General features: G+C 42.3%; 1 protein-coding gene across 8 annotated transcripts in view; it reads left to right on the top strand.

Moving 5' to 3' along the window:
* Positions 1-13,856, top strand: part of ZNF445 (zinc finger protein 445) — a 32,943-nt gene extending 19,087 nt beyond the window's left edge. For 4 of the 8 annotated variants that reach the window (XM_072793575.1, XM_072793576.1, XM_072793573.1 and 1 more), the window contains 6 exons: positions 1,144-1,695; positions 3,978-4,146; positions 4,495-4,571; positions 4,865-4,991; positions 5,468-5,578; positions 6,394-13,856. In XM_072793575.1, coding sequence (XP_072649676.1) covers positions 1,267-1,695; positions 3,978-4,146; positions 4,495-4,571; positions 4,865-4,991; positions 5,468-5,578; positions 6,394-8,528 — 3,048 coding nt within the window. In that variant the 5' untranslated portion in view covers positions 1,144-1,266 and the 3' untranslated portion in view covers positions 8,529-13,856. The remainder of the gene's footprint in view (positions 1-1,143; positions 1,696-3,977; positions 4,147-4,494; positions 4,572-4,864; positions 4,992-5,467; positions 5,579-6,393) is intronic. The other 4 variants (XM_072793581.1, XM_072793580.1, XM_072793578.1 and 1 more) reach the window with 3 other exon arrangements.
* The last annotated feature ends 9,159 nt before the right edge of the window (positions 13,857-23,015 follow it).

Below are 23,015 nucleotides of genomic sequence, written 5' to 3'. Positions count from 1 at the left end.
CCCCCACCCCCCCCCAACATCTCTCCTCTGGTGACCATCAGTTTGTTAAAGACTGTTTCTTGGTTTGGTGCACATGTGCATGTGTACTTTCTCTCTCCCCCCCTTTTTGCTCATTTGTTTTGTTTCTTAAATTCCACATATGAATGAAATAATGGTATTTGCCTTTCTCTGACTGACTTAGTTCACTTAACATAATACTCTCTGGCTCCATCCACGTTGTTGCCAATGGCAAGATTTCATTCTTTTTGATGGCTGAGTAATACTCCATTGTATATCTATACCACATCTTCTTTATCTGTTCACCAGTCATTGGACACTTGGTCTGTTTCCATAATTTGGGTATTGTAGATAATGCTACCATAAATATTGGGGTGCATGTATCACTTTGAATTAGTGTTCTTGTATTTTTTTTTCAAGATTTTATTTATTTATTCATGAGAAAGAGAGAGGCAGAGACATAGGTAGAGGGAGAAGCACACTCCCCTCAGGGAGCCTGATGGCAGGACTTGATCCCAGGACCTCAGGATCACACCCTGAGCTGAAGCAGGTACTTGGCTGCTGAGCCACCCAGAGCCCCATGTTCTTGTATTCTTGGGGTAAATACCTACTATTGCACTTGGTAGATCTGTAGTCTTGATTATTGTATCTCTAAGTCTTGAAATTAAATAGATTTCTTCACACTTTATTCTAATTTTTAGAAACTGTTTTAGCTATTGTAATTCCTTTGCTTTTCCACGTAAATTTTAGGATAATCTTGTCTACATATACAAAAAACTTTGCTGAGATATTGATAGGAATAGCATTAATTCCGTGGATCTGGGGGAATATTGCCTCCTTTCTATGTCATCTTCCAGTATGTGATACGGTATGTATCCATTATTTAGATCTTCTTTGGTTTCTTTCATCAGCCATTTGTAATTTTTAGCATATAAGCCCTGTACACATTTTTGTGTATTCCGGAATATTTTCTTAGTTTATGGCATATGTGACAATCTAGCCCTCACCTGCTTCATATTGGCAGGCACGGCTGTGCAAATCTTCATATGCTCTCTTTTCATACATCCAAGGGTGATTCTGGCTACCGTGATCTAACTGTACCATCATTCTCACATCCCTCCTGAACAATAATATTGTTTATTTTAGTCTCTTGCCAGTGACATCTGATGTCCCAGCAAAGTGCTGAATAACTACTCCTGAGGTCCCAGCAGCGACACGGCTAACATAGAATTGGTGTGCACTCTGCTGGGTAGACTCTGAGCAGGAGTGATGCCTCCAGGTAGGTGGTATGCAGTTCATCCAGCTCAGGCCCAGGCTTCAAGGGAACGAGGGCGTCTTCAGATGGTAAAGAAGGAAGAAGAGGATGAAGGCTATACTTCAGTGCAGGCTGCCAGGCCACAGACACTCAACCGTTCTGGCCAGGAGCTGTTTCGCCAGCTCTTCAGGCAGCTTCGCTACTATGAATCTTCTGGGCCCCTAGAGACTTTCAGCCGGCTCCGGGAGCTCTGCCGCTGGTGGCTGAGGCCTGACATTCTCTCCAAGGCCCAGATCCTGGAGCTGCTGGTGCTGGAGCAGTTCCTGAGCATCTTGCCTGGGGAACTCCGGACCTGGGTACAGCTGCATCACCCTGAGAGTGGTGAGGAGGCTGTGGCCCTGCTGGAAGAGCTGCTGAGGGACCTTGATGGGACACCATGGAGGGTGAGTGTGAGCAAGTGTGTGATGCCCAGAGAACTCTGCCTGTCAGTCAGCCAGCTTGTCTAGAGTGGGTCTGTTGGGCCTCCGAACCCTCAGCATTGAGGAAGGCAGGAAATGTCTTCCCTTTTCATTCCCACAACACCTGAACAGCTGAGAGATGGACCCTGAGCCAAGGACGTTTTAGCAGGCAACTTCCTGGAGGACAGTCAGCTCCAGGAAGAGGGTCTGTAGATAACAGTAATGAGCTTTTGGATGCAGTGACTTACATGCAAGTCCATTTCCATGTATCTAAGTTGACTTGATGCTGACCTGTGAAGTGGGAGTGATGTGTCTCTTGCTTGTTAGAGTCAGGACTCTTGGCTTCTGAGTACATGGTAAGACCTATAAATTCAGTGCACTCATAACATATTCTTTCTTTTTTAGTAAGCTTTTGAGAATTTGTTCTGTGCAGGAATCAGGAGTAAAAAAAGAGTATCGAGGGTCAATCCAGGGCCTAGAAATTGGAAGACTTTATTTCACAGCTTCACTCCTCTTGCTCACATTCTTTCAGAACATCAGTTTATTGAAAAGAATATGCAAAACTGATCTAACAATGAGAACAGTGTATATTTGAATGTCCACCATCTGCCCAGCCCCGGCCTTAGCACTGGGAAAGAGCTGTGACTGCCCCACACAGGCGAGCTTCTCAATGCTTCCTGTAGCTTTGGAGTTTTTATTTATTTTTTTTTTTTAAGAGCATTTATCATTTTTATAGACTTCTTTAAAATTTTTTTTCAATAAAAATATATGTAATTCCACATATATATAATTTATGCATAAGTGAAAATTACCTTTACGATTTCTGAAACATATTTGACATACTCTTCTCCCAAATATAATCTCAAATTAAGTCAATCAAGTAACACATCTGACTGAATATCTGCCATCAGTAAATGATAATAAATCAGTGCAAGGTATGACTATTTAAAAAGAAAACCTTTGTGCTTAACATTGGTTACAATTTAAAAAAAATCTAAAAGAACATTTATGATTTTTACCAAAATACCAAGATGTTCTAAATGATTGAAAAATAACTGATTAAAGCAAATTAGGTACATAGTAGGTACAGAATTGTGGCTTGGTTACATTTAATTCTTTTAGAGCTACATGTAAGGTTTGAAAATCCCTGAAAACATTGCCAAATGTTCATACAAGGCCTACCTGGTTGAAAGCTAGTCAGAAATTAGAAAACAAAATGGACTGGGAGGACATCTCCCAAATTCTGAAAATGAACGGAATGGCTCAAGATACACATAAATATCATAATCACCCTTTGGTTCATATGAATTGAGCAGCTAGGACCCAAGAAATTTTGTTCTTAGACTCATTGGGCTGTCTGCTTCCACCTTTGTATTGTTTCTGTATTATCTTTTTGGTAGGGAATGAGAGGAACCAGGTCATCATCTTTAGGCTGTAGCTCGGTATCACATGTTTACAGCCTCTGGCCAAGAATCATCCAATCAGTGGAATCAATGTCTTGGCCACGGGACCAGAAAAAACTTGAAAGTTCATTGGCTATAAGCTTCTTATACTCATTTCCACATCAGGGATAGCCTTGCCTCAGAGACTGGAACCATTTGAAGTCCCAGGGCAAAGAGTGCCTCTTTCCAAGTCTCTGCCTGGAGGGGCACTGCCAGTTTTTGTACCTGAGACTTTCTCTTCTGTGGTTCCATGGCTGACCCTCACAAGTAGCATTGCCTCTCTGGCAGTGTTACTGTCTTAGTCAGATTTACGTCTGGGACCTGTGCCACTTCTTTGAGGTTACTTTGCTTAACAGTGCCTGGAGCAGGGCCTGATACTTATAGATGTTATCTATCTGCATCTCTGCTGTGAACCATTATCATTTAACTCAGGGGTAAATTTCTTCTCTCTCATTTCTAAGTTCCAGACCAGAGGTGGGAGCTGAGGGGCTAATGGGGAGGTGTCACTGCAGCCCCTTAGGCCTTACAGCACTGCCTTGCTGGATGCCTCCCTGTGTTGTAGCCAGAATCTGGTTCCACCTATGTCCTTCATGGCCCACACGAGAGCCCAGGGAAGCTGAGGGCTGAGGGGTTCCCCCCTGGGCTTTCTCTTCCTCCTTTCCCTCTGCCTGTAGGTAACAAAAGGCCTGGTTTGCCTTCCTCTGGGTCCCTGCTTTTAAAGATTGGCCATGTGGCCTCTTGTCTGGGTTTGCTCAGAGGGATCCTCAAGACTAGATCCCCCATGATACCCATGGGGATCCTCTCACATCATTTTCTTCTTACCAGGACCCAGCCCTTGCTCAGAGCCCAGACGTGCATTGGATGGGTACAGGAGCCCTGCAAGCCTCACAGATATGGCCCCCTGCTTCACCTCTCAGGAGCGACTCTACTCTTGGGGACTACCTGGAGCCTCCCTATGAAACAGGAGTGTGTCACTTCCTGGCTAGGCAATCCGGTACTTGACATCTAGCTCTAAGACCCCAGCTGTATGCCACACATCCCAAAATAGTATTGTCATTTCACCATCTGTCCTCTCTTGGGAATCCCTTTCAGTTTTGGCACTTAGCCCTGTGTCCTTTCTACCTTTCTGTGACCCATGTCTACCTAGCTCCTCCTCCCTTTGCACCCCCTACACCTCACTCCCCAGCCCTCAGCAAACACTGGGGAAATGTGGAATGGGTGTTTAACAGTTGTCCATACCTGCTTGTAGGCCCAGGAATCCTCTGGGGGGGAAGAGTGGACCTCCTCAGTGGGGTGCCAAGAGCTGGGCTACCTTCTCTCATGGCTCTTTCTTCTCCCTTAGAGCCCCCTGTTGCCCAGGTGCCTGCCCTTTCCCAGAGAGAAGGGTGCCCAGGAGACCTGTTGACAGCTCAGCCTCAGGTGAGCCACAAGACCTTGGGCCTTCATGACATCTCAGCATTGCTGCCTAATGGAATCATTGAGGCTTCTCCTCATCTTGAGTCTGTGTGTCCAGTAACCTCATATCCAAAGACTCAGATCCTGGAGACCAGATTATCCCCCTTGAGCCCAGAGCTCTTTTGCTGGGTGGTGGTCTTCTCTTTTACCCTTACCGGGTCCATATGTGCTCACTCAGGACCTGCTCCCTTCCCCTGCCCCCTCCTAATAGCCAGGAGTTATAGACTGACTCTCAGACATAAGACTGTGTTTTTCAGGAGGCTGTGACTTTCAAGGACGTGGAAGTGACCTTCTCACAGGATGAGTGGGGATGGCTGGACCCTGCTGAGAGAAACTTGTACAGGGATGTGATGCTGGAGAATTACAGGAACATGGTTTCTCTGGGTAAGGCATTGATACCCATGCTTCTACCTACTTTTACTTCTATCTTATTATTATTATGGTGTCTAGACATGGACCTGGCCTGGCTTTGACCCTGGCTCTATCACCTAGTCTCCTCTCTTGAAATATGATGATAATGATACCTGTTTGCTGGATTATTGTAAAGGTTAAAAATCATATATGTCAAATTCATAGTTAGATATCCCAAAAATGTTGATTGAACTGATTGAGTTGTCTTGTGGCTCCCACCTTCAAAGAATCCTAGTGATCCTTTTGGCTGTGACTTCTTTCAGCCTCTTTTGTCTCTGCTCAGAGCTGTTGGAAATAGCTGTCTGGGCCTCCTGTCCTGGCTTCCTCCACCAGCCTCCCTGGCCTTGCCCTTGTCCTTGCCAGGACCTCAGGCCTGAGAAGGTCCTGGAGAATAGATCTGTATGATTTATCTACCCTTCCATCTCATCCCATGTCCTTCTCTTCTGCAGTGGGACCATTCGCCAAACCTATTCTGATTTCCTGGCTGGAGGCAAGGGAGCCATGGGGCCTGGATGTCCAGGGAGCTCAGCCTAAGGGGAATCCAGGTGTTGCCCTTGCAGGTGAGTTCCAGAGAACCTCTGTATCCTACTCCTCTCACATCTACTCTTCTCTTTCTTAAGTCTTTTACACTAACTAAGTCACAGAGAACATACTTTGTTGTTTGCTAGAAGGAAGATCCTTAACAAGTATTGCTAAGGAGTGCTGGGCTTCTGGGTCTCTCCCCTCTGGACTGACCTATTAGACGTTTGTTTCTGGCCCTGCCCCTTCCCCAGAAGCCTTTTCAGTAATTGTTCTTGCCCATTGGGGCTTCACTGTTGCACTGTTTTCTATTTAGTGATGCTACTCCTCATCCCTCTGCTGTATTCCTGCTGGCCTTGGCTCATGCCCACCCCTTTGAGCTCTAAAGAGCCCTAATCCCACTACTGCTCTTCTTCTTCGCCCCTATGAGAAGCTTGACTTCCAGTTCTTTCTGCCAGTCTTCCATGGTCCTCCTCCCTAGAGCTCTTGAGTGCGTTGGTCTTCTTATCCTCATATACCATGATTCCTCTCCCCTCTCTTACTGTTTAACATTCATTTATTGGCTGTGTTATTCAGCTAAATGTGATTTCTGTGTATGTTCAGCTGCTGTGCACACCTTTTCCTTCTCCCTTCCCTGTCATCTGGAACATTCTTCCATGTTTTGCCTTCCCAGACTATTTGGTAAAGATACTGACAATCAAGCAAAAGCCTCACTGCCCAAGATTGTGGCTCTTTATTATTTATTTGTTTGTGTGTGTACTTGTTTGTCTGTCCGTCCATCCATCCGTCCTTTGCTGCTTTCTGCATTCCTGAGTATGGAAAAGAGAACATTGTCTTGTGTTTTATTTTGTGTCAGGAGGTGAGCTTCAGATAAAAACAAACAAGTTCGTCTTAAAACATGAACCTTTGGAAGAAGCAGAAACCTTAGCTGTGCCGTCAGACTGTTGTGTGATGAGTGTTTTTGAAGGAATGGGCCTCAGAGACTCTTTTGAACAGAAGACCAGACTAAAGGAACAATGTGGAAACCCCATACAAGTAAGAGTTAAGAAAGAAGAGACCAATTTCAGTCACAGGACAGGAAAAGAATCTGAAGAATCGGGAAGAAGTACTAGTTGTAATTTAAAACATACTACATATTTGAGAGTTCCCAGAAGAAAGCGATCCCTTAAACATGGCTGTGGCAGACACTTCAAAGGGAGTTCATACCACTATGATTACAAGGAATATGGGAAAGGGCTCAGGCACATAGTTGGTGGATTTAGCCTGCATCAGCGAATTTATCCTGGACTAAAAGGAAATACAAAGGATTCACATGGGAAAGACTTCAGCATTAGCTCACATGGGCAGAATCTTCACATGGTGGGGACATTGTATAAGTGCAGTGACTGTGGGAGGACCTTCAGTCATAGCTCCCATCTTGCCTGTCATCAGAGACTTCACACTCAGGAGAAACCATTTCATTGCAGAGTTTGTGGGAAAGCCTTTAGGTGGAGCTCAAACTGTGTGCGACATGAAAAGATTCACACTGGAGTGAAACCTTATAAATGTAGTTTATGTGACAAGGCTTTCCGACGCATGTCTGCCTACCGTCTACACCAGGAAACTCATGCTAAGCAGAAATTTCTCGAGCCTAATCAGTTTGAGGAAGCTCTCATCTATGGCCCAGGATTTGATCATCATTTGAGAGACCAAAGTAGAGGGAAACCCTTTGACTGCAGCCAGTGTAGGAAATCCTTCCACTGTAAATCGTATGTTGTTGAACATCAGAGGATCCACACTCAGGAGAAACCTTATAAATGTACCAAATGTAGGAAAACCTTTAGGTGGAGATCAAACTTTACTCGTCATATGAGAATGCACCAGGAAGAAAATTTCTATGATCAAGACAAATGTAGAGAAGACTTCAGACCAACCTCCAGTTGCAGTCAGCCCCAGAGTGCTCCTGCTACAGAGAAATCTTTTCCTTGTCAGCAGTGTGGGAAAACTTTTACTCGAAAAAAATCCCTCATTAATCATCAGAGAATTCACACAGGTGAGAAGCCATACAGATGTAGTGAATGTGCAAAAGAGTTTACCCATCGGTCGGCCTTTATTGCTCATAAGAAGCAGCATATCATTCAGAGAAAACCTGAGGATGGGCCATCTTATAGTCAGGACAGCGTGTTCCAGGTTCCTCAGAGTAGTCACAACACAGAGGAAGCCTACAAATGTAGCCAGTGTGGCAAAGCCTTCCGTAATCACTCGTTCCTCCTCATCCATCAGAGAATTCACACCAGAGAGAAGCCTTACAAGTGCAAGGAATGTGGGAAAGCTTTCAGATGGAGTTCTAACCTCTCCCGTCATCAGAGAATTCACTCTCTGGAAAAACAGTATGAGTATCGTGAAAATGGAAACACACCAAATCTGCAGCCACAAATCCTCCCTGGTGAGAAACCTTTTTGGTGCCAAGAATGTGGAAAAACTTTTACACGTAAAAGAAGTCTTTTAGATCATAACGGAATACACAGTGGAGAGAAGCGCTATAAATGTAATCTGTGTGGGAAATCTTATGATAGAAAACATCGCCTTGTTAATCATCAGAGAATCCACACTAAAGAGAGACCTTTTAAATGTCAGTGGTGTGGGAAAGATTTCATTGGAAGACATACCCTCTGCATTCATCAGAGAAAACACACCAGAGTGGCACAGTCTGAATGCAGCCTGGCTGGGTTGTCTTCCAGCCAGGATACAAAGGTGAGTTTACAGGAATTAGAACCAAGTGAGGAGAAGCCCCTTGAAGATTCTGAGGAAGCTTGTGACCAGAGCATACCCATTGGGAAAAAATGCCACAAGTGTAGCACCTGTGGAAAAATTTTTAGCAAAAGCTCACAACTTATTAGCCACAAGAGATTTCATACTCGAGAGAGGCCCTTCAAATGCAGAGAGTGTGGGAAGACCTTCAGGTGGTCTTCAAATTTGGCTCGGCATATGAAAAACCACATTAGAGATTAGCTTGGGATCTGACAGTGGGGAAAAGGGGTTCCTAGCAGCACTGCTAAAGAACCCTTAATTGTGGGCAGTGTGGGGAAAACCTTCACAAAGGATCTAGCCTTTTCTATTTTCAAAGCTGGTGGCAGAGAATTCTGAGGATTCAAAAACTCAGGGCACCCGCTTTCCTACCTGCTGGGCCACGTGATGCTGGGGAAGAACAGCAGCCTCTTTATTGGGGCCCTTCTGGAGGCTCGGGCCCCAGGAGCGGCCTTTGCAGAGTGGCATGGAGCCCCTAGCCAGGTATAAGTCTAAAAGCAGATAGCGTTGCCCTTTGTGGTTTGACAAAATACCTATAATGTAATGGGCTTTGCTGCTGGGGAGGGGCCAATTGGATCCTGTGGTGGTGCATATTCTGTTTGACCTTACAAGCAGCAGCAGCAGCAGCAGCAGCAAAAACTCCTACTAGTCTCCTCAGATGCCTCCTGGGAGTTCTGGCTGCAGCTTTGGACTTCATATCTTGCTTTGGTATCTGCCACGGGCATAGAGTAATCTCAGCAGCCCATGGAGGAGAGCAGAGTTGGACTCAATCACCTGGAAGGGTGGGGCTCTCACATTGCCCCATTGCTGTCTCTACCCTACCCCACTGCATGGGCAGCAACAGGCCATCTATTCATCAGAAATGTGCTGAGTACCTCCCATATGCCAGGCACTGTTGTGTGTTCCAGAGACCTAGGAGTGACCAGAACAGACAAAAGATCTGCTGTCTTGGATCTTTACAGACAATAAACAAATGAGACAAATAGTAGTTGAGAAGGTGATATATGTTTTGGACAAAATGAGAGAAGAGTGAGAGGCAGTACTGGATTAGGAGGAGGGTTGCGATTTTAAGTAGGCTGGTTAAGGAGTGCTTCAGCAGAGAAGGTGAAACTTGAGCAAATACCTGGAGGTTAGGGCATGAACCCTGTGGGTCTCTAGATCAAGGCACAGGAGGTGGAATCTTATCTGTAGTCCTTGGAGAATGGCAGGCAGGTCCCTGGGCTAGAGTGGAGTGAACTTGCAGAAGAGCAGGCCCCAGAGAGGTAGTGGGCCAAGCCATGTGAGTATCATGGGTGCCCACTGGGTCTGGAGCTGCCTCAAAGGGAGGGAGGGAGCTTTGGGACAGTTTTGAGTTGAGGAATGATGTAGTCTGAATCTGAATTACATTTTTATGAGGTTAACCACAGACCCAAGGGCTCAGTGAGATTAAATAGCTTAGAGATTTTTATGCAGTTATCTCTGCTGCCAGTTTCCATGAATGGGACCCTCTTCTCTCCCCTCAAAGGGTCTGAATTTTCTATAAGACCTCCAGTTCTCAATAGTTGTGAACATTTAACTATTGTGCTTGCATCTCTAATTTCTGCACACTGCAGGGACCTTCTAACCCTCATGTAGCTTTCTTCGCACATTGGATCCGGTGCTGATATCGGGTTCAACCCAATGGTACCAGTTCACATGATTGGTGCCCTCTGGAGAAAAGGTGGCCTGGTGGGGTTGGCCCCATCTCATTTGCCAACTTGAAGCAAAAAGAATTAGCTCAGTGGCAGGGTAAAGGAGTGATTTTTCTAAAATTCGTGTAAGTAGTCATTGCTTCTGGTTATTGAAGAGCTCACATTATGAATATAAGGATAAAATATCTCACTTGATAGTAGAGCACCATCTCAGACTACATTTTACTGCGTGAGTTGGGGCAGACTGGTGCAGCAGGTCATTTTTTGTAGTGAGAAGAAACCAACCTGGAAAATGTCCTTTCAGTAGAGTGCAAGTAATCTTATCCTTCTTGGATTGTTGTGGGCAGGTGAAAATGAAGACTCTGATACTTTGTGGTGATATCACATGGAATAGCCAGAGGTGGGGACTAGGGGCAGACATGGTGTTCGTGTCTGGTCCCCATTCAGCTTTGTATTCAGGGGAGTTCGGTAATCCTGGCTCTGCATCATTTTCCTACAGCAGCTGTCCATGGAAATTGGGTGTCCCATCACTGGTCTAGTACCAAAAACTGGCTCTAGAAGTGGCTGGGCAGGCACCAGAGTCCCATGTGCTGAGTCCAGGGTCATGGGATGGCCAGGCTCAGTGTGCCTTTTCTTGGCATGATCTTGGACAGGTCACTGAGCATCTGCATCTATTTTCTCGCATGTAAAACGAGTAATTAAATTGTTCCCTGATTCTTAGGATTGGCAAAGGAGGGCTTGGTGTGCAAAGGTTCAGGGTGAAGTAGCTGATCTTTAGGACCACAGTCCTCACAGAACTGCAGCTCTGAGTCAGCTTGAGCTTCAAGTGAGTTTGTGCTACAACCACGGAAATACCCCTTTTCTGTCCATATTCCTCCCACCCTCCTGCCCAACTCCTTGTGCCACTGTCACCCCACAGACTTCCTGCGCCAATAGCGGTTTTCTACTGCCATTTTTATAAAGTGGGATATACTTATTTTTAAACATTCAAATCAAATTTTCAAGTGTACAAAGAAGTAAAAATCAACAGAAATGCCTCTATACTGAGGTAAGCCTTTAATATTTTGGGATTGTACTGATGGGGTCTGTTCAAGAACCTGAATTTTTAAATAATTTTATGAGTCATATATGATTATTATAGAAATACTAGTAAATACAGATTAGCTAAAGGAAGAGGTCTCACTACTTTAGCTAACTACTTAACATTTTGGTGTAATCGGTGTTGGATTTAACTCCTTGCTTGCCCCTGAACACCCCTGGACTGGCTGTCCTGTGCTGTCTATCTTCACTAGGAGTGTAGACCCTATCCATGCTGGCCCAGGTCCTCATCCTTCAAGCTAATAATCCTCGTCGTCCCTAATCTTCATCTGTCAAAGACCTCTCTCCTGGCCCCACCTCTTTTGATGCCTGTATCTTATTCTGCTAGGTGTCCAGGTTTTCAAGAGCTAGGCCTGCCTCTGCAGCCAACCTCCACTCTGGAGGCCAGGCTTGGGTGCTTATTTATCTGTTTGCTGTACAGAGACTTTGTAAAAAAAATTACCTGAACTAGTTCAGCTGAGTCAGGATTGGCGTGCTTTGAGGGGGCCTTGAGAACAGTGATGACTGGAGGTCACCCATAGGTGCACCACCACAGTTCAGCTCTGGGTGGTCCCAAGCCATGTGGCTTCAATTGACAATTTCTGACTGCCCTAGCCACCAATTCTCATGTTGTGCCCCATTCTGGCCTGGAGAACATGCAGGCTTCTTTGAACCCTGCCTTGCTTGCTTTTGCTGCCTAGGAAGAACCGAAGTTGGAGCAGGGAGAACCAGAGGGCTGGGACTCCCCCAGAGATGAGTAAGTATTGGAAAGTCTTTGAATCAGTTGTTCAGTGTGGTTGACCACCACCTCGCTGACAGACCATCAGCCCACACAGAGACATGTACATAGAAGAAAGCACGGGAAATAGGGGTTAATATGGACCATCTCACACTCCTCAAGATGACAAGCTTTACAAGCCCTAGCATGGGTACCTGTGTGGAACAGTGGGAATTCCCTGTGCAAGTGGGAGTGGGAGTGGAAGTTGTGATAGCTCCTGTGCCAGGTAGTCTGCAAAATCTTATAATGGTGTGCGTACCACCAGCAGTCCTACTCCTGTATAAACCCTAGAGGAACTTCATGTGTAGAGGGACATTTGTATAAAACTGTTCATTGCTGTATTGTTCGTTGCAGTATTGTTTTAGGTAACAAGAAGGGGAAAAGCCTAAATGTCCATCAACAGGAAAAAGAAAAAACAGGAAAATGATTCAAAATATTCTCTGTGTATTGGTCCATGGTGTTTTTGGTACTTTGGCAAGAGAATATGAAAGAGCTAGAATTACATCTTTAAACATAGATAAATAAAAACTGCTGAGAAAGTTGCAGAAGTTATGTAAATATGTCATTTATGTAAAATTAAACATACTGTGTATCTGTGGGCACATTATTTAAACTTAATTTGTGTTTCACTTTTTTAATGAAATGGGATAGTATTTGCCAACCTCACAAGATAATTGGGGGTGGAGAATGGTTCATGAAATAATGCATGTAATAAAGTGTTTTAATTAGTGGCTGGCATGTAAGCATTGTTGGCATATAGTAAGTAATGTTATTACTGTTTTGCACAATAATATATTCCTGTGGATTCAATTATATGATGAAGAGTATAAAGTCATGTATTGGAATGTTGTGTGAAAGTCGTGTTCTGCCTTTTCAGGGCGGGAGCTGCTGATGGAATAAGGGAGGATATGTGGAAGCTGCAGTTGTGTTTTATTTCACTTTAAAAATTGTTGTAGGTGAGTCATACGTTGCTTAACAGGATAGTGTGGTTTTTTTTCACTGTTTAAAATACTTAAGAATAAAAATGTTTATAAGCATGGACTCTGGCATCTTACGATTTTATAGAATTCCTGGTTCTGCCATTTATATACTGTTACTTAGAGTGAGCCATTTAATAATCTCTCAAGGCTTTAGTTTCCTCACCTACAAAAATCAGCAATAAATAAATGGCTATTAGTAAAGGAATGGTTCAACAGTTCTGATGTATCTATGATGGAATACCATGCATCCGTGAAAATGATTGAAAATATTTTCTGTGTATTGGTCCATGTTGTCCAAGACATACAGTTTATAGGAAAGTATGCGCTCTATTTTCTTTAACCTTTTTGCCTAAAAGTAGGAAGTGAAGCTTTAGACTCAAAAGTTTAAGAAATGGGGGGAAAAGCTTAGGTAATGGGATCCTGTGGATGGAGATGTTTAGTCAGCTATTCCATTTTATTAGGCAAGTGAAGAAAGGTGACTAAATCGCTTATATGCCCAACTGGCACACCTATTTAGTTAATGCTAACTCTGTAGAATAGCAAAGAGGACTTCTATCACCCAGGTTATAGTCAGGAGCCAGAAACCATACCAATTAATTTAAGAAAAAGAATTTAGAATTGTTTAGGAGATATATCTAAATAACTAAAAACGCAAAAAAAATCCTAGTATATATCATGGAGGTGTAGTGACTTGAGACCTGGTACCACCCCAAGGCTGGGGGAACTTTAATGGAGACTCACCCCATTTCTGATGTTTAACCACTGACAGTTTTCAATCCCTCTCCCTCCCCACTTTTGCCTGATACCTGAGCAAGCTGATAAAGCCCAGGCACTCCCTCAGCACTTGAGGTGAAGTTTATGCAAACCCTGGCTTTTTCTATTACCCTGGAAGCCCAAACCCCTAACCACAATAAAAATCAGAGCCATTTGCCCCTCCTTGCAATCAGTGTAAACTGACTGGCTTGGATGTCTGTTTTGCTCTTCCCAGAGAGCCACATGTGAATAATAAAATTTTCTCATGACCTTATTGATGTGTGTACTGTCATTTGTCTTGACATCTGAATCAGTTTGGGGTGGTGGGACACTGATCACACCTCCACGGAGCAAACTACAAAGCAGGAACAAAGAATTGTTAAAGGTAGGACGTTGGAAGAGACTACCTGTAGAGCTGAACTCAGACCTACATGGAGGAGAGCACTGCTGGGCTGGAGCTGGGCTGAATCAGAAGGAGGGCCCTATGGTGACAGAACTGCAAGCTGGACCCAGTTGCTGCTACCAGAGGGAATTGCCACTGCTAGAGTAAAGAAGCATTGGGAACAGGAGGCAGTGCCCACATACACACAAAAACCCTCCTCTTTGTATTAGGGTTCTTCAGAGGAACAGACCTAATATGATGTGTGTATACATATGGAAAGAGATACATGGAATTGTTTCATGTGATTCCAGAGGCAGGCAAGTCAAAAATCTGCAGGATGGGCCAGCAGACTGGAGACCCAGGAGAGTTAATATTCCTGTTCTGATCTGCGAGCTGACTGTTGTAGAACCAGGAAGAGCCAGTGTTGCAGATGAAGTCCAAAGGCAGCCTCCTGGAGAATTCTTTCTTGCCCCGGGGGGGGGAGAGGGGGCAGTCTTTCTGTTCTATGCAGGCCTTCAACTGATTTGATGAGACACATCCACATAATGGAAACTATCTTCTTTACTCAAAGCTCATCAATTTAAATCTTACCCAGAAATACTCAACATATTCAAAATACTGTTGGACCAAATATCTGAGCACTCTGTATCCAGCCAAGTTGACACACAATCACAGTTCTTCAACACTGCAGATTTTAACATTTCCTGATACCAGAACCTGATGGGGAAATAGCTGGCAAAATAGATGTGGGTCACAGAGTTCCAACCCCATTCTCAAAGCATCCTAAATTATCTTAAAAATCCCTAGGATGTTTGACTTAAAACTTTGAGACCAAGAATATTTGTTAAAGAAATTATGTGTAGGAGCACTTGGCTGGCTCAGTCGGAAGAGCATGCGACCCTTCATAGGGTCGTGAGTTCAAGCCCCACATTGGGTGTGGATATTATTTAAATAAAACTTAAAAATATTGGGATCCCTGGGTGGCTCAGTGGTTTAGCGCCTGCCTTTGGCCCAGGGCGCGATCCTGGAGCCTGCCTCTCCCTCTGCCTGTGTCTCTGCCTCTCTCTCTCTCTCTCTCTATGTCTATCATAAATAAATAAAATATTAAAAAAAACTTAAAAATATTGTTACGTAATGGACAGCTGGTCACTTAAAATTATGACATATAAATTATGTCATAAGCAGTTGATTTTACCTGTGGACCATAGTAATTAGCTATTTCACCTTACTCATTGTATTGAACTGAAACTTGAATGTCTCAAAATGGGGAATGTATAAAGGTATTTCTGCTTAAAGACATTTATTTTACAACAAAATTAATATATTTAATAAGTATGTTTAATAAATTTGACAAAATAAATTTATACTTTAACAAATTGACAGCATGTCTGATTTGCCTCCAATGCTACCCAATGGGTGATAAGAGCCCAACAGAACATTGGGAAGAGCAGAGAGTAGACTCCTATAGCCCTGAATTATAAATTAATCAATCAATTCAAAAGGCAAGGATGCCTCCATTTATATCCCATAGTTAAGCCATTTGTCTTTGTTGTCCAACTGTCCAACTGTGGGCATACATTAGTTCAAGCCTCTTACTATGAAATCTATTTAAGCTAGTTAAGGCAAGTAAAATGTGCACATCTGCTGATTAAGTTTCATAGGATGTAAAGTGGTTTCAACAGATGGCTACTATTGGTATGGATCTAAGAATCTGATTATACTGGATAGAAGTAGAGAAAATTGGTCTAAGTATGTATGTTTTCCCTTTGTGACTGGTTTGAATGAGAGCAGAAAACAACTGCCCTTGGACGTGTCATTGAAGTTTACTTGAAATGGCCATAGAAGATTCTTCCTTGGTGAGAAGGCTAAAGAGTCCTTATGTACATAAACCAATACGGGGATCCCTGGGTGGCGCAGCGGTTTGGCGCCTGCCTTTGGCCCGGGGCGCGATCCTGCAGACCCGGGATGGGATCCCACATCGGGCTCCCGGTGCATGGAGCCTGCTTCTCCCTCTGCCTGTGTCTCTGCCTCTCTCTCTCTCTCTGTGACTATCATGAATAAATAAAAATTAAAAAAAAAAAAACCAATACGAAATATTGGGGTGGTGGGACATTGATCACACCTCTACATAGAATGGCCATAGAAGATTCCTCCTTGGTGAGAAGGCTAAAGAGTCCTTATGTATATAAACCAATACAAAATATTGAAGTCAGCAATCAAAGGGAAGTGTACTTTTGGATTCATGGAAACATTCCACATATTAGTTACACACATGAATCATACTCAGAGGGAAACAATATAACACTTTTTGAAAAGGAAATTAAAGAAGAACTTAACTTATGGAAACAAATGAAAATGAAAACAGCTGTTCAAAACAGGACATTTGGAAAGAACTCAAATACATGGAGGCTAAAGAGTATCCTACTAAAGAATGAAATGAGTCAACCAGGAAATTAAAGAGGAACTTTAAAAATTCACGAAGACTAATGAAAATGAAAACACAACTGTTCAAAACCATTAGGATATAGCAAAGGTGGTCCTAAGAAGGGAAGTATATAGCAATACAGGCCTTTCTCAAGAAACAAGGAACGTCTCAAATGCACAACCTAAACTTACACCTAAAGGAGCCAGAAAAAGAACAGCATATAAAGCCTAAACCCAGCAGAAGAGAGATAACTAAAGATTAGAGCAGTACTCAGTGAAATAGCAGAAGAATAGTAGAATAGAATAACAAAACTAGAAACTTGTTTTTGAAAGAATAAGATCGATAAACACCTACCCAGATTTATCAAGAAGAGGAAGAACTCAAATTAATAAAATCATGAATGAAAGAGGAGAGATACGACCAACACCAAGGAAATACAAAGGATTTTAAGAACATAGTATGAGCAACTATATGGCAACAAATTAGGCAATCTGGAAGAAATGGGTGCATCCCTAGAAACATGTAAACTACCAAAATTGAAACAGGAAGAAATAGAAAACCTGAAAAGACCAATAACCAGCAAGGAAACCAAAACAGTCATCAAAAACCTCCCAAAAAACAAAAGTCCTAGGCCAGATGGACTCCCAGGGAAAATTCTACCAAATATTTAAAGAACTAATACCTATTCTTCTGAAGTTGTTTCAAAAAATTGAAATGGAAGGAAAAATTCCAAACTGTTTCTATGAGGCTAGCATTACCTTGATCCCAAAGCCAGACAAAGATCCCACCAAAAAGAATTACAGACCAATATCCCTGAAGAACATGGATGCAAAATTCTCACCAAGATACTAGTCAGTAGGATACAACAGTACATTAAAAGGATTATTCACCACAACCAAGTAGGATTTATTCCTGGGCTGCAAGGTGCTTCAGCATCCCCAAATCAATCAACATGATACATCACATTAATTTAAAAAAGGACAAGAACCATATGATCCTCCCAATTGATGCAGAAAAAGCATTTGCCCAAATACAACATCCTTTCTTGATTAAAACTGTCCACAGGGTAGGGATAGAGGGAACATACCTCAATATCATAAAAGCCATGTATGAAAAGCCCATAACGAATATCATCCTCAATAGGGAAAAACTGAGAGCCTTTCCCCTAAGATCAGGAACACAACAGGGATGTCCACTCTCACCATTGTTGTTCTACATAGTACTAGAAGCCCTAGCCTCAGCAATCAGACAACAAAAAGGAAATAAAAGGCATTCAAATTGGCAAAGAAGAAGCCAAACTCTCACTCCTTGCAGGTGACATGATACTTTATGCAGAAAACCCAAAACCTCCACTCCAGAATTGCTAGAACTCATACAAGAATTCAGTAATATTGCAGGATATAAAATCAATGCACAGAAATCAGTTGCATTTCTAGACACTAACAATGAGACAGAAGAAAGAAATTAAGGAATTAATTTCATTTGCAATTGTGTCAAAAATAGTAAGATACCTAGGAATAAACCTAACCAAAGAGGTAAAGTATCTGTACTCTAAAAAGCTACAGAACACCTATGAAAGAAATTGAGGAAGACAAAGAAATGGAAAAATAGTCCATGCTCATCGACTGGAAGAAAAGATATTGTGAAAATGTCTATGCTACCCAGAGCAATCTACACATTCAATGCAATCCCTATCAAAATAACATTGGCATTTTTCACACAGCTGGAACAAACAATCCTAAAAATTTATGGAACCAGACAAGACCCTAAACAGCCAGAGGAATGTTTAAAAAGGAAACCTAAGCTGGTGGCATCACAACACCAGACATCAAGCTGTCTTACAAAGCTGTGATCATCAAGACAGTGTGGTACTGGCACAAAAACAGACACATAGATCAATGGAACAGAATAAGAAACTCAGAAATGGGCCCTCAACTCTGTGGTTAACTAATATTCGACAAAACAGAGAAGAACATCCACTGGAAAAAGAACAGTCTCTTCAACAAATGGTGCTAGGAAAGTTGGACAGACACATGCAGAACAATGAAACTGGACCATTTTCTTACACTGTACACAAAGATAAGCTCAAAATGAATGAAAGATCTATATGTGTGACAGGAATCCATCAAAATCCTAGAGGAGAACATAGGCACAACCTCTTTGACCTTGGCCACAGCAACTTCTTGCTAGACACGCCTCTAGAGGCAAGGGAAACAAAAGCAAACATGAACTGTTGGGACTTCATCATTGCTGCCTGAGTCCTCTTCTAGGATTTTAATGGATTCCTGCCTTACACTGAGGTCTTTCATTCATTTTGAATTTGTTTTTGTGTGCAGTGTAAGAAAGTGGTCCAATTTCATTCTTCTGCATGTGGCTGTCCAGTTTTCTCAACACCATTTGTTAAACACACTACCTTCTCTCTATTGGATATTCTTTTTAAAAATATTTTTAAAGGATTTTATTTATTCGTCAGAGACATGAGAGAGAGAGAGGCAGGCAGAGACACAGGCAGAGGGAGAAGCAGGCTCCATGCAGGGAGCCCTATGTGGGACTCGATCCCGGGACTCCAGGATCACGCCCTGAGCGGAAGACAGACGCTCAACCGCTGAGCCACCCAGGAGTCCCTCCATTGGATATTCTTCTTTCCTGCTTTGTCAAAGATTAATTGACCATAGAGTCGTGGGTCCATTTCTAGGTTTTCTATTTTTTTCTATTGATCTGTGTGTGTGTGCCAGTACCATACTGTCTTGATGACTACAACTTTGTAATATAGCTTGAAATGTGGAATCACTACCTCCAGCTTTGCTTTTCTTTTTCAGGATGATTTGACTATTTGGAGTCTTATGTGGTTCCATACAAATTTAGGATTGTTTGTTATAGGTCTATGAAAAATGCTGTTGGTATTTTGATAGGGATTGCACTGAATGTGTAGAATTGCTTTGGGTAATATAGATATTTATTTTTTTAAAAGATTTTATTTATTCATGAGCGACACGGGGTGGGGGGGGCAGAGACACAGGCAGAGGGAGAAGCAGGCTCCATGCAGGGAGGCTGACGTGGGACTCAATCCCGGGTCACCAGGATCAGGCCATGGGCTGAAGGTGGTGCTAAACCGCTGAGCCACCCGGGCTGCCCCTAATATAGACATTTTAATGTTTGTTTTTCCAATCCATGAGCATGGAATGCTTTTCCATTTCTTTGTGTCCTCTTCAATTTCTTTCATAAGTGTTCTATAGTTTAGAATATAGAATATAGATCTTTTATCTCTTCGGGTAGGTTTATTCCTAGGTATCATACTATTTTTGGTGCACCTGTAGATGGGATTGATTCCTTCATTTCCTTTTCTGCTGATTCATTATTGGAGCAACAGATTTCTGTATTTTGGTTTTATATCCTGTGATTTTGCTGAATTCATGTATCTAGCAATTTTTTCATGGAGTCTTTTGGGTTTTCTACATAGAGTATCATGTCATTTGCACATGGTGAAAGTTTCACTCCTTCCTTGCCAATTTGAATGTCCTTTCTTCCCTTCCCTTCCCTTCCCTTCCCTTCCCTTCCCTTCCCTTCCCTTCCCTTCCCTTCCCTTCCCTTCCCTTCCCTTCCCTTCCCTTCCCTCTTTTTTGAGAGAGAGTGAGAACATGTGTGTGCATGAGCAGATGGTAGGGGCAACATGGGTTACTATCTCACATTTCTGAGATCATGACCTGGGCCAAAATCAAGAGGCAGAAGACATTTAACTGACTGAGCCACCCTGGATGCCTTTTATTTCTTCTTCTTGTCTGATTGCTGAGGCTAGGACTTCTAGTACCACCTTAAATAGTAATGGCAAGAGTGGGCATCCCTGTCTGGTTCCTGACCGTAGAGGAAAAGCTCTCAGTTTTTCCTCATTGAGGATGATACAAGCTGTGGGTCTTTTATATATGGCCTTTATGATGTTGAAGTATGTTCCATCCACCCCTACTTTGTTGAGGATTTTTATTAAGAATGGATGCTGTATTTTGTCAAATGTTTTCTCTGCATCTATTGAGAGGATCATATGGTTCTTGTCCTTTCTTTTATTAACGTGGTATGTCACATTGATTGATTTGTGGATGTTGAAGCGCCCTTGCAGCCCAGGAATAAATCCCAAGTGGTCGTGGTGAATAATCCTTTTAATGTACTGTTGGATCCTATGGATTAGTATCTTGGTGAGAATTTTTGCATCTATGTTCATCAGGGATATTGGCCTGCAATTTTCCTTTCTAGTGGGATCTTTGGTTTTGGAATCAAAGTAATGCTGGCCTCATAGGAGAAGCTTGGAAGTTTTCCTTCCATTTCTATTTTTTGGAACAGTGTGAGAATAGGCATTAATTTTTTAAATGTCTGGTAGAATTCCCCTGGGGAGCCATCTGGCCCAGGACTTTTGTTTGTTGGGGGGGTTTTTGGACTGCTTCAGTTTCTTTGCTGGTTATGGATCTATTTCTTCCTGTTTTAGTTTTGATAGTTTGTATGTGTCTAGGAATGCATCCAGTTCTCTAGATCATCCATTTTGTTGGTGTATAGTTTCTCATAATACTTTTTTATATTTTTTTTGTATTTCTCTGGGGTCTTGGTTGTGATCTTTTATTCATGATTTTATCTATTTGGGTCTTTTTTTTTATCCTTTTTATTTTCCTTTTGATAAGACTGGCTAAGGATTTATCAATTTTATTAATTCTTTCAAAGAACCAGCTCTTATTTTCATTGATCTGTTCTACCGGATTTTGTTTGTTTGTTTCTATATATTTTATTTCTGCTCTCATCTTCATCATTTCCCTTCTTTGGTAGCTTTAGGCTTATTTGCTTTCCTTTCCTAGCTCCTTTAGGTGTAAAGTTGGGTTGTGTATTTGAGATTTCCGTTGCTTCTTGAGGTATGCCTGTATTCCAAAGGTTTTGGACTATTGTGTCCTTTCTTTCTTTCTTTCTTTCTTTCTTTCTTTCTTTCTTTCTTTCTTCCTTCCTTCCTTCCTTCCTTCCTTCCTTCCTTCCTTCCTTCTTTCTTTTTCTTTCTTTCTTTCTTTCTTTCTTTCTTTCTTTCTTTCTTTCTTTCTTTCTTTCTTTCTTTCTTTCTCTTTTATTCATTTATTTGAGAGGGAGGGAGGGAGAGAGAGAGTGAGAGAGAGAAAGAGAGAGGAGTATGGGGGAGAGGGAGAAGCAGCTCCCTGATGAGCAAGGAGCCCAATGTGGGTCTCAATCCCAGGACCCTGGGATCATGACTTGAGCCAAAGGCAGATGCTTAACTGTCTGAGCCACCCAGGTGCCCCGGTCTGTTATGTTTTCATTTTCATTTGTTTCCATGTATTTATTTTTTATCCTTTAACTTCCTGATTTACCCATTCATTCTTTAGTAAGATGTTCCTTAACCTCCATGTATTTGTGCTCTTTCAAATTTTTTTCTTTTGATTGGCTTCATTACTTCATAGCGTTGTGGTCAGAAAATATACATGGTATTATCTCAGTCCTTTTGTACTTGTTGAGGGCTGATTTATGATCCAGTGTGTGATCTATTCTGGAGAATATTCCACGTGCAATTGAAAAGAATGTGTATTCTGCTGCATTATGATGAAATGTTCTCAATATGCCTATTAAGTCCACCTGGTCCAGTGTGCCATTCAAAGCCATTGTTTCTGTGTTGATTTTCTGCTTAGATGATCTTTCCATTATTGTAAATGAGGTGTTAAAATTTTTTAAGGTATTTATTTATTTATGATAGTCACAGAGAGAGAGAGAGGCAGAGACACAGGCAGAGGGAGAAGCAGGCTCCATGCACCGGGAGCCCGATGTGGGATTCAATCCCGGGTCTCCAGGATCGCGCCCTGGGCCAAAGGCAGCCGCCAAACCGCTGCGCCATCCAGGGATCCCCTAAATGAGGTGTTAAAGTCACCTGCTATTATCGTATTATATCAATGACTTTATGTTTGTTATTTATTTATTTATTTATTTGGGTGCTCACAAATTGGGAGGATAAATATTTACAATTGTTAGATCTTCTTGATGGATAGACCCCTTAATTTTGAAATAGGTCCTTCTTCATCTCCTATTACAGTCTTTGGTTTAAAATCTTGTTTGTATGATATGGCTTTCCTTTGACTTCCATTAGCATGATAGATGGTTCTTCATCTCTTCACTTTCAATCTGCAGGTGTTGGTAGGTCTAAAATGAGTCTCCTTTAGGGAGCATATAGATGAGTCATGTTTTTTATCCATTCTTATACCCTATGTCTTTTGACTGGAGCATTTAGTCCATTTACATTCATAGTAATATTGAAATATATGAACTTAGTGCCTTGTGTTATCTGTAAAGCTGATGTTTCTGGTGGTGTTCTATGTTCCTTTCTAGTCTTTGTTGCTTTTGATCTTTCTTTCCCACTCAAAAAGTCTGCTTTAATATTTCTAGCAGGGCTGGTTTAGTGGTCACCACCTCTTTTAGTTTTTGTTTGGGAAATTCTTTATCTCTTCTTTTATTCTGAATGGCAGCTTTGATGGATAAAATATTCTTTTTTTATTTTTTTAAAGATTTTATTTATTTATTCATTCATAGAGATGCAGAGAGAGAGAGTAGCAGAGACACAGGCAGAGGGAGAAGCAGGCTCCATGCAGAGAGCCTGA

This window comes from Canis lupus, chromosome 22 (genome assembly GCF_048164855.1).
Source record: "Canis lupus baileyi chromosome 22, mCanLup2.hap1, whole genome shotgun sequence".
Lineage (NCBI taxonomy): Eukaryota > Metazoa > Chordata > Mammalia > Carnivora > Canidae > Canis > Canis lupus.
Note: the sequence above shows the minus strand (reverse complement) of the source record. Positions and strands in the feature narration are given on the sequence as shown.